The sequence below is a fragment of the Eubalaena glacialis genome, chromosome 7, assembly GCF_028564815.1.
Source record: "Eubalaena glacialis isolate mEubGla1 chromosome 7, mEubGla1.1.hap2.+ XY, whole genome shotgun sequence".
NCBI classification, from domain to species: domain Eukaryota; kingdom Metazoa; phylum Chordata; class Mammalia; order Artiodactyla; family Balaenidae; genus Eubalaena; species Eubalaena glacialis.
Genome location: NC_083722.1, coordinates 109,386,682 through 109,399,498, shown reverse-complemented (window position 1 = coordinate 109,399,498; position 12,817 = coordinate 109,386,682). Strand labels below are relative to the sequence as shown.

The window sequence follows — 12,817 nt, the reverse complement described above, 5'->3', positions numbered from 1 at the left end:
TCACCTATTATCTCAGCTATTAATACACCCATCTCCTGAGCCATTAAAACACCCTTTCCCTCAGCCATGATTCACCCATTTCTCAGCCATTAATATACCCATTTCCTCAGGCCATTAATTCACACAATCTGTCAGCCCTAATACAAATTTTCTGTCAGCTATTAATACATCCATTCACTCAGCCATTAGTTCACCTGTTCTCTCAGCCACCAATACACCATTTCTGGGAGTCATTAATTCACCCATTTTTTTCCGTCAGTAGTTTACTCATTGTCCAAGGCATTAATGCACCCAGATCCTGAGGCATTAATTCAGCCATTCCCTCATCCATCAATTCATCCATTCCCTCAGCCATTAATACACCATTCCCTCATGATAATGACACACCCAACCCTAGGTTTATTTACTTCCTCAAAAAATAATACATGCCTTCACACAGCCATAAATTCACCCATTCCCTCAGCCATTAATTTATCTATTCTCACAGGCATTAATACAGCCATTTCGTATTGCCATTAATTCACCCATTCTCGAGTTCCTCCCATCAGGAAGCTTGCAGGAGCCTCTTAGATAGCCTCATCCACCAGAGGGCAGACAGCAGAAGCAAGAAGAACTACAATTCTGCAGCCTGTGGAAGGACAACCACATTCACAGAAAGACAGACAAAAGGAAAAGGCAGCGGACTTTGTACCAGATGAAGGAACAAGATAAAACCCCAGAAAAACAACTAAATGAAGTGGAGGTAGGCAACCTTCGAGAAAAAGAATTCAGAATGATGATAGTAAAGATGATCCAGGACCTCGGAAAAAGAATGGAGGCATAGATTGAGAAGACTCAAGAAATGTTTAACAAAGACCTAGAAGAATTAAAGAATAAACACCTAGAAGAATTAAAGAACAAACAAACAGAGATGAACAATACAATAACTTAAAGGAAAAATACACTAGAAGGAATCAATAGCAGAATAATTGAGGCAGAACGGATAAGTGACCTGGAAGACAGAATGGTGAAATTCACTGCTGTGGAAAAGAATACAGAAAAAAGAATGAGAAGAAATGAAGACAGCCTAAGAGACCTCTGTGACAACATTAAACGCAACAACATTCGCATTATAAGTGTCCCAGAAGGAGAAGAGAGAGAGAAAGGACCTGAGAAAACATTTGAAGAGATTATAGTTGAAAACTTCCCTATCATGGGAAAGGAAATAGCCACCCAAGTCCAGGAAATGCAGAGAGGCCCAGGCAGGATAAACCAAAGGAGAAACATGCTGAGACACACAGTAATCAAACTGAGAAAAATTAAAGACAAAGAAAAATTATTGAAAGCAGCAAGGGAAAAACGACAAATAACATACAAGGGAACTCCCTTAAGGTTAACAGCTGATTTCTCAGCAGAAACTGTAGAAGCCAGAAGGGAGTGGCACCATATATTTAAAGTGATGAAAGGGAAGAACCTACAACCAAGATTACTCTACCTGGCAAGGATCTCATTCAGATTTGATGAAGAAATCAAAAGGTTTACAGACAAGCAAAAGCTAAGAGAATTCAGCACCACCAAACCAGCTCTACAACAAATGCTAAAGGAACTTCTCTAAGTGGGAAACACAAGAGGAGAAAAGGACCTACAGAAACAAACCCAAAACAATTAAGAAAATGGTCATAGGAACATACCTATCGATAATTACCTTAAACGTGAATGGATTAAATGCTCCAACCAAAAGACAAAGACTCGCTCAATGGATACAAAAACAAGACCCATATATATGCTGTCTACAAGAGACCCACTTCAGACCTAGGGACACATACAGACTTAAAGTGAGGGGATGGAAAAAGATACTCCATGCAAATGGAAATTAAAAGAAAGCTGGAGTAGCAATGCTCATATCAGATAAAATAGACTTTAAAATAAAGAATGTTACAAGAGACAAGGAAGGACACTACATAATGATCAAGGGATCAATCCAAGAAGAAGATATAACAATTATAAATATATATGCACCCAACATAGGAGCACCTCAATACATAAGGCAACCGTTAACAGTTATAAAAGAGGAAATCGACAGTAACACAATAATAGTGGGGGACTTTAACACCTCTCTTACACCAATGGACAGATCATCCAAACAGAAAATTAATAAGGAAACACAAGCTTTAAATGACACAATAGACCAGATAGATTTAACTGATATTTATAGGACATTCCATCCAAAAACAGCAGATTACACTTTCCTCTCAAGTGCACATGGAACATTCTCCAGGATAGATCACATCTTGGGTCACAAATCAAACCTCAGTAAATTTAAGAAAATTGAAATCATATCAAGCATCTTTTCTGACCACAATGCTATGAGATTAGAAATCAATTACAGGGGAAAAAACGTAAAAAACACAAACACAAGGAGGCTAAACAATACGTTACTAAATAACCAAGAGATCATTGAAGAAATCAAAGAGGAAATCAAAATATACCTAGAGACAAATTACAATGAAGACATGACAATCCAAAACCTATGGGATGCAGCAAAAGCAGTTCTAAGAGGGAAGTTTATAGCAATAAAAGCCTACCTCAAGAAACAAGAAAAATCTCGAATAAACAATCTAACCTTACACCTAAAGGAACTAGAGAAAGAAGAACAAACAAAACCCAAAGTTAGTAGAAGGAAAGAAATCATAAAGATCAGAGCAGAAATAAATGAAATAGAAACAAAGAAAACAATAGCAAAGATCAATAAAACTAAAAGCTGGTTCCTTGAGAAGATAAACAAAATTGATAAACCTTTAGCCAGACTCATCAAGAAAAAGAGGGAGAGGACTCAAATCAATAAAATTAGAAATGAAAAAGGAGAAGTTACAACAGACACTGCAGAAATATAAAGCATCCTAAGAGACTACTACAAGCAACTCTATGCCAATAAAATGGAAAACCTGGAAGAAATGGACAAATTCTTAGAAAGGTATAACCTTCCAAGACTGAACCAGGAAGAAATAGAAAATGTGAACAGACCAATCACAAGTAATGAAATTGAAACTGTGATTAAAAATCTTCCAACAAACAAAAGTCCAGGACCAGATGGCTTCACAGGTGAATTCTATCAAACATTTAGAGAAGAGCTAACACCCATTCTTCTCAAACTGTTCCAAAAAACTGCAGAGGAAGGAACATTCCCAAACTCATTCCACAAAGCCACCATCACCCTGATACCAAAAGCAGACAAAGGTACTACAAAAAAAGAAAACTACAGACCAATATCACTGATGAATATAGATGCAAAAATCCACAACAAAATACTAGCAAACGTAATCCAACAACACATTAAAAGGATCATACACCATGATCAAGTGGGATTTATCCCAGGGATGCAAGGATTCTTCAATATACACAGATCAATCAATGTGATACACCTTATTAACAACTTGAAGAATAAAAACCATATGATCATCTCAATAGATGCAGAAAAAGTTTTGACAAAATTCAACACCAATTTATGATGAAAACTCTCTAGAAACTGGGCATAGAAAGGCCATATATGACATAATAAAGGCCATATATGACAAACCCACAGCAAACATCATTCTCAATGGTGAAAAACTGAAAGCATTTCCTCTAAGATCAGGGATAAGACAAGGATTTCCACTCTCACCACTATTATTCAACATAGTTTTGGAAGTCCTAGCCACAGCAATCAGAGAAGAAAAAGAAACAAAAGGAGTACACATTGGAAAAGAAGAAGTAAAACTGTCACTGTTTGCAGATGACATGACATGAAACTATACATAGAGAATCCTAAAGATGCCACCAGAAAACTACTAGAGCTAATCAATGAATGTGATAAAGTTGCAGGATACAAAGTTAATGTACAGAAATCTCTCGCATTCCTATACACTAACAACGAAAGATCAGAAAGAGAAATTAAGGAAACAATCCCATTCACCACTGCAACAAAAAGAATAAAATACCTAGGCATAAACCTACCTAAGGAGGTAAAAGACCTGTTCTCAGAAAACTATAAGACACTGATGAAAGAAATCAAAGATGACACAAACAGATGGAGAGATATACCATGTTCTTAGATTGTAAGAATCAATACTATGAAAATGACTATACGACCCAAAGCAATCTACAGATTCAATGCAACCCCTATCAAATTACCAATCTCACTTTTCACAGAATTAGAACAAAAAATTTTACAACTTGTATGGAAACACAAAAGACCCTGACTACCCAAAGCAATCTTGAGAAAGAAAAATGGAGCTGGAGGAATCAGGCTCCCTGACTTCAGACTATACTACAAAGCTACAATAATCAAGACAATATGGTACTGGCACAAAAACAAAAATATAGATCAATGGAACAGGATAGAGAGCCCAGAGATAAAACCACACACCTAGGGTCAACTAATCTATGACAAAGGAGGCAAGGATATACAATGGAGAAAAGACAGTCTCTTCAGTAAGTGGTGCTGGGAAAAGTGGACAGCTCCATGCAAAAGAATGAAATTAGAACACTCCCTAACACCATACACAAAAATAAACTCAAAATGGATTCGAGACCTAAATGTAAGACCGGACACTATAAAACTCTTAGAGGAAAACATAGGAAGAACACTCTTTGACATAAATCACAGCAAGATCTTTTTTGATCCACCTCCTAGAGTAATGGAAATAAAAACAAAAATAAACAAATGGGACCTAATGAAACTTAAAAGCCTTTGCCAAGCAAAGGAAACTATAAACAAGACGGAAAGACAACCCTCAGAATGGGAGAAAATATTTGCAAACGAATCAACAGACAAATTTACCCATTCCCTCAACCATTAATACACCCTTTCCTTCAGTCATTATTACATTCATTCCCTTAGCCACTAATACACCCATTCCACAGCCACTAATTCACTCATTCCCTTAGCCATTAATTCACCCATTTCCTCATGACACTGATACATCCATTCCCTCATGACATTGATACACCCATCGCTCAGCCATTGTTCATTTATTCCCTCAAAAACTAATACATGCACTTCCTCAGCCTTTAATTCACCCACCGCCTCAGCTCTTCAGTCACCCATTCCTTCAGCTATTAATTCACCCATTCCCTCTGCTGTTGATAAACCTCAGCCACTGACATACCTATTCCTTCATGCCATTATTCACCCATTCCCTTAACCCTAATAATGATTCCCTCAGCCATTAATTCACCCATTCCCTCAGCCCTAATATAGACTCCCTCAGCTATTCAGCCATTTCCTCAGCCATTAATCCATCCACTCCCTCAGCCACTAATATATTCATTCTCTCAGCCATTAATTCACCCATTTCCTCATGCCATTAACTCACCCATTCCCTCGGCCCTCAAACAAGCTTTCCGCCACCTATTAATTCATCCATTCTCTCAGCCGTTAGTTCGCTCATGCTCTCAGCCACAAATACACGATTTCCGTACATCATGAATTCACCTATTCCCTCTGCCATATTTCACCCATTCTTTCCACCATTTGTCTTTCCACTCATTCTCTAAGGCACTAATGCGCCCAGTTCCTCAGGCATTAATTCACCTATTCCCCAGCCATTAGTTCACCCACTCCATCAGCTACATTCACCAATTTCCTAAGACATTCGTTCACCCATTCCCTCAGCCACTAATGTACCGATTTCCTAGCCTGCTAATACACCCATTCTCTCAGTCATTAATTCAGTATTCCCTCAGCCTTTAATTCACCCATTCCTTCAGCCATTAATTAACCTATACCCTCAGGTGTTAATTCAACCATTCCCTCAGGCATTAATTCACCTATTCCCTCTGCTATTAGTTCAGCCATTTCGTCAGCCACATTCACCCATTTCCTAAGACATTGGTTCACCCATTCCATTAGACTCAAATACATCCATTCACTCAGCTATTAACTCACCCTTTCCCTCCGCTATTCCCTCATCCATTAATACACCCATTCCCTCATGCCACTAGTTCACCCATTCCCTCATCCACTAATACAGCCATTCCCTCCACATTAATTCACCCATTCCCTCAGCTGTTATGACTCATTCCATCAGCCATTAATTCACCCATTCTGTCCACCATTAAGTCAGCCATTTTACCACCCATTATTTCACCCATTCTTTCAGCCACTAATACACCTCTTCCTGCAGCTATTCATCCATCCATCCCCTCATCCATTAATTTACTGATTACTGTAGGAATTAGTTCACCCATTCCCTCAGGCAATAATTCACCCATTAACTCAACTATTAATTCACCTTATCCCTCAGCCCTTAATACACCCATTCCCTGAGCCATTAATACACCTATTCCTTCATCTATAATATACCCATTGTCTCATGCCATTAATACAACCATTCCCTCAACCACTAATACACCCATTTTCTAGGCCACTAATGCACCCATTCTTTCAACCATTAATTCACCCATTCCATCAGCCATTAATACACCAATTGTTTTATGCCTATACACCCATTCACTCAGCAGTTAGTTCACCCATATCCCCGCCATTAATTCAGCCAGTCCCTCAGCCATTATTTCATCCATTCCCGAAGCCTTTGATACACCAATTCCCTCAACCATTAATACACACATTCCCGCATCCACTAATTCACTCATTCACACCTCCATTAATTCACCCATTCCCTCAGCCATTTATTCAGTCTTCCCTCAGCCATTAACTCAGCCAATCCTTCACCCACTAAATCACCCATTCCTCAGCCATTAATTCACCCATTCTCTCCAACATTAAGCCAGCCATATTCTCATCCACTGTTTCACCCATTCTTGCAGCCACTAATACACCTCCTGTAGCCATTCATTCATTCATTCCCTCAGCCATTAATTCACTAGTTAACTTAGGAATTAGTTCACTTACTACCTCAGCCATTAGTTTATCCATTCTCTCAGCCATTAATTTACCCATCCCCTCAACCATTAATTCACCTACTCCCTGAGCCTTTAATACACCCATTCCCTGAATCATTAATACACCTATCCCCTTATCTATAATATACCCATTCCCTCATGCCATTAATACACCCATTCCCTCAGCCATTAATACATTCACTTTCTCTTGGCATTAATTAATGCATACCCTCACCCCTAATACAAACTTTCCTTCAGCTATTAATTCATCCATTCGCTCAGCCACTAACCAACCATTTCCGTAAGTCATTAATTCACCCATTCTTTTCTGCCATAAGTTCAGTCATTCTCTAAGCCACTAGTGCACCCAGTCCTTCTGGCATTAATTCACCTATTACATCAGCCATTAGTTCACCCATTCCATAAGCTACATTTGCCCATTTCTTAAGAAATTAGTTCACCCATTCCCTCAAACAGTAATACGCCCATTTTCTAGGCGACTAATGCACCCATTCTGTCACCCATTAATTCAGCCAATCCCTGAGACATTCTCTCGGCCATTAATTAAACTATTTCTTCAGCCATTCCCCCATTCTCTCAGCCACAAATACACTCACATCTTTCGGCCATTAATGCACCCATTTTCTCAGGTATTAATTCACCCATTGTGTCAGTCATTAATACAGCCAATCCCTCAGCCATTATTTCAGCCATTCCCATAGGCTTTGATACAGCAATTCCCTTAACCATTAATACACACACTCCTCCATCCATTAATTCACCCATACCCATCTGTTAATTCACCCATCCCTAGCCATTAATTCATCCATTTCCTCAGCCATTAATTTACCCATTCCCTCTACCATTAATTCACCCATTCTTTCCGCCTTAGTTCACCCGTACTGTAATCCACTAATCCACCCAGTCCTTCAGGCATTAACTCACACATTCCCTCTGCCATTAGTTCACTCATTCCCTCAACCACTAATACACCCATTTACTAGGCCTTCAATGCACCCATTCTCTCAGCATTAATTCAACCATTCTCTCAGCCATTAATTCAGCCATTCCCTTAGCCATTAATACACACATTTCTCCATTTCATTTATTTTATTTTATTGTTTAAAAAAATTTTTTTGATGATGACCATTTTTAAGGTCTTTTTGAACTGCTACAATATTGCTTCTGTTTTATGTTTTGGTTTTCGGCTGCGAGGCATGTGGGATCTTAGCTCCCCGACCAGGAATCAAACCTGCACCTCCTGCATTGGAAGGTGAAGTCTTCTGGACTGCCAGGCAAGTCCCTCTCCATTTCATTTAAATCATCCACTCCGGCATCCATTAATACACCCATTCCCTCAGCCACTCATACACCCATAACCTAGGTCACTAATGCACCCATTCCTTCAGCCATTACTTCAACTAGTCCCTCAGCCATTAATACAGCCATTATCTCAGCCTTTGATACACCAATTCCCTCAGCTATTAATACTGTACACACATTCCCACGTCCATTAATTCACCCATTCCCGTATCCATTAATTCACCTTTTCTCTCAGCCATTAATTCAGGCATTCTCTCAGCCATTAATTCACCCATCTCTAAGTCATTAACTCACCTATTCCCTCAGCCACTAATACACTCATTCCTTTAGTCATTACTTCACACATTCCCTTAGCCATAATTCACCTATTCCGGCAGCCATTAATACACCAATTCCCTAATGCCTAATACACCCATTCTCTTAGCAATTAGTCCACCCATGCCCTCATGACATTAATACACCCATTCCCTTTCTCATTTATAAACCCATTCGCTCAACCACTAGTTCACTGTTATCTCAATCATTAGTTCACAGGTCCCTGCGCCATTAGTTTATCCATTGCCTCATCCCTTAATACACCCATTCCTTCAGGCACTCAATCACACTTTCCTTCAGCCACTAATCCTCAGCCATTATTTAAGCCATTCCCTCAGCCTTTGATACACCAATTCCCTCAGGCACTAATACATACATTCCCACACCCCACCCATTAATTCACTCATTTCCTCAGCCATTAATTGAGACAATCCCTGAGCCATTAATTCAGGTGTTCTCTCCACCATTAATTCAGCCAATCCCTCAGCCATTAATTCACCCATACCCTGAGTCATTAACTCACCTATTCCTTCAGCCATTAATACACTCATTCCCTCAGTCATCACTTTACACATTCACTCCGCCATTAATTCACCTCTTCCCTCTGCCATTAATACACCAATTCCCTCATGCCTAAAAAACCCATTCTCTTAGCCATTAGTTCATCCATTCCCTCATGCCATTATGGAGCCATTGCCTTGACCATTATGTCACCCATTCCTTAAGCCATTTATTCACCTATTTCCTCATGCCATTAATTTACCCATCCCCTGAGCCCTAATACACACATTCCTGCAGCCTTTAATTCACCCATTCTGTCTCCATTAATTCACCACTCCCCTCAGCCATTAACTCATCCATTCCTGAACTCATTAATATATCCAATGCCTCAACCAATAATATATCCATTCCATCATGCCATTAAAACACCTATTCCCTCAGCCTTTAGTTTACTCATTCTCTTAGCCGGTAATCACCCATTCCCTCATGCCATTAATTCACCCTTTCCCTCAGCTCTAATGCAAAGATTCCCTCAGACATTAATTCACCCATTCCCTCAGCCATTAATACACCCATGCCTTCAAGCCATTAATTCACCCATTCGTTCATGCCATTAATACACCCATTCCCTAAGCCATTAATTCACCCATTCCCTCTCCATTAATTCACCACTCCTCTCAGCCATTATTCCATCCATTCCTTCATCCATTAATACACCCATTCTCTCAGCCATTAATTCATCTACTTCCTCAGCCATTAATACACCCATTGCCTCCTGCCATTAATTTACCCATTCCCTCAACCATTAATACACCCATTTTCTCTACCATTAGTTCAACCATTCCCTGATGCCATTAATACACCCTTTCCATCAGCCTAATTCATCTACTCTCTCAGCCACTAATACACGCATTCCCTCAGCCACTCATACACCTATTCCTCCAGCCATTAATACAGCTATTCCCTCTGCCATTAATTCACCCATTACCTCAGCCATTAATTCACCCATTCCCTCAGCCATTAATTCAGCCATTCCCTCATGCCCTTACTCCACCCTTTCCCTCAGCCATTATATCATCCATTCCTTTTGCGACTAATACACCCATTCTCTCATTCATTAGTTCACCCATTCTTTCATGCCATTAATACACCTATTTCCTCAGCAATTAGTTCAAACATTCTGTCAGTCATTAATTCGCCCATTCCCCCCGCATTAACACATCCATTCCCCCATGCCAGGACTTCAGATGGCACCACCTGAGGCCATCTTCTGCTTCCAGAAATGTCTCCTTAAACCCAAACAGCTATTCTAAAAAGAACAGAAATGTGGAAGCAGCATTTTATAATAAAGATTTCACACACCACACAAAATAACAAGGATATGGTGGTGATGATAATATGGATAAGAAGACCCCAGATTTCCAGTTTTTCTTTAAAAAATTTGAAAGCAGCCCACAAGTGATCCTCTTTCCCAGGGTAGGAGCTGGCAGCTGCCCCTCTGAACAAGAGATTCTCTCCCCTTCCTTCTGTCTACCCAAACTGTTGTCATTTTTCTTACCTTCAGCCCAATTCACTCACTCCTGTCAGCTGTCCAGCCTCAGATGTGTCTGAGTTTGCAGCCTCGGCTTACTCACAGCCACCCATGCAGTGGTATATCCCCCAGCCCCACCCCCACCCCCACCCATTCATCATCCCACCCAGTCATTTGCCCACAGCGGCTTTGCACAGGGCTTGTTGGATCCAAGCTGCCGTCAAACTCCAGCCAACCTCGCAAGGGCCCATGGAGAAGCCCAGACCCGGGGCTAGGGAGAAATCTGCCGTCCACCCCTCTGCATCTTCATTCAAGGGGTCTCCACCAGCAGCCCCTGGGTGGCACCCACCACGCTCCCTCCTTGGCCGCAGGGAGCCCCAGACTGCCAACTGGGCACTGTCTGGTCCGTGCGGGCAGGGTCGGGGGCTGGTGGTGGAGCGGTCGGAGCCCTCACCGGAGTTGTCCTCGTCCTTGCGGATCTTCAGCTTCACCAGGTCCTCACACTGGCGCAGGATTTGTACAGCGTCCTCCATGGGGCAGTTGTCCAGACGGATGTTGTCGATGGCCAGCAGCTTGTCGCCCGGCTCGAGGGTGCCAGTCCTGCAGGAGCAGGGTGGGGACAGGAAGGAGCCTGGCACATGCAGGCCCCGAGCCCACCCTCATGGGCCAGCCCCCCGCCCTGCCAGGGGCTCCCCTACCTGTGTGCCACGCTGCCTTTCTTGATGTCGGAGATGACCAGGGGCTCCCCTCGCTTCCTGCTGGCCGCTGGAGGGAAGGAGCCATGAAGCCCACCTTTGGTCACCTCAGCCTTGCGGGGCCCAGGAGCTGGGCGTAGACTTGGAGCCACGCGCCCTGCTCCCACAGCTCCCTGGCTGGGTGACTGTGGGCCGATCAGCTCCCCTCTCTGTGCCTCAATTTCCCCTCTGTAAAATGGGGATGAGGCCACAGAGTTCACGGGGACATCAGAGATTAACTAGACAAAGTGGGACAACACCTCCCATGCTCAGCCCACCTCCCAGCAAACAGAGCTCCCTGAGGGGCTGTGTCTGGCTGGTGTCTGTGCCCCCAGCACCTGGCACAGGGCCAGGTCCCAGAACTAGGTGACTTCAACAATTGAATTCTTCCTTCCCCCGCTGCAGAGAATGCTGGCTGCCATGGCTCACAGCAGGATCCTGCTGGGGAATGGCTTTTGGCTGAGGGAGCAGTCTCACCCAATAAAATGCCTGCACCCAATGACTGGTTCACACAGTGGTGCCAAGGCATGGCTCCCAGCCTCAGCTCAGGACAACTCCCGTGGCCTCCCCAGCAAAGAGCTCCCCGTGGGATTGGCCGAGCCCTCTGCTGGGACTACATCGCAGCACAGCTCCTCCCTTTGCCTGGTCCTGAGGCCTCCTCCGCCCACAGGTGTTGATCCTGAGAGCCCTCCTCAATAAGGCCCCTGCAGGTAACTCCCAGCGTGAAAAGCTGTTTCCCGGGGAGCATGATCTAAGACAATGGGTGGCTGAGTTTTCCTGCAGAAAGAATCCATTTGGGCTAATGGGTTTTTCCATGAGTGACCAGGTGTAAGGTGGTCCTTCTAGCCCATGCAGCATCTTTGCAAATGAGACAAAGGTGCCCCTTCTAATTAGTCTGTTGAGAAAATGTTACAAAACTGTAAGTGGGGCTTCCCTGGTGGCGCAGTGGTTGAGAATCTGCCTGCCAATGCAGGGGACACGGGTTCGAGCCCTGGTCTGGGAAGATCCCACATGCCGCGTAGCAACTGGGCCCGTGAGCCACAACTACTGAGCCTGCGCGTCTGGAGCCTGTGCTCCGCAACAAGAGAGGCCGCGATAGTGAGAGGTCCGCGCACCGCGATTAAGAGTGGCCCCCGCTCGCCGCAACTAGAGAAAGCCCTCGCACAGAAACGAAGACCCAACACAGCCAAAAATAAAATAAAATAAATAAATAAATTTAAAACAAAACAAAACAAAACAAAAAAACCGTAAGTGTACCTTGAATGGGCACCTTGTGTCCTGTACAACCTGGGCAACTGCACCTGGCAGCCCTGCCCAGAGGTTCCTGGGCTGGAAGAAGCTTCTCCCCCTCGATTGCTTAAACTCCCACCGCCACTGACTGCAGGGTCCGGGGCAGGAAGGAGCTGCAGCAGCAGCCCTTTTGGACAGTTACCCCTCTGGGGCGTGATGCAGAGACGGCAGGAGATGAAGTCAGAGGACTTCGGCTTTTCCTGAGTGAGATGCAGGCTGGGGAGGGTTCTGACTGTTCCCATGCTATGTATTCTACCTTTCT

The 12,817-nt window shown here is 43.0% G+C and overlaps 1 protein-coding gene across 1 annotated transcript in view; it reads right to left on the bottom strand.

Moving 5' to 3' along the window:
• The window catches only part of GRIP2 (glutamate receptor interacting protein 2), a 61,385-nt gene that overhangs the window by 27,990 nt on the left and 20,578 nt on the right, over positions 1-12,817 (bottom strand). Inside the window, exons 15-16 of the mRNA XM_061197325.1 lie at positions 11,230-11,296; positions 10,986-11,131 (exon numbers count right to left, since the gene is read on the bottom strand). Coding sequence (XP_061053308.1) covers positions 10,986-11,131; positions 11,230-11,296 — 213 coding nt within the window. The remainder of the gene's footprint in view (positions 1-10,985; positions 11,132-11,229; positions 11,297-12,817) is intronic.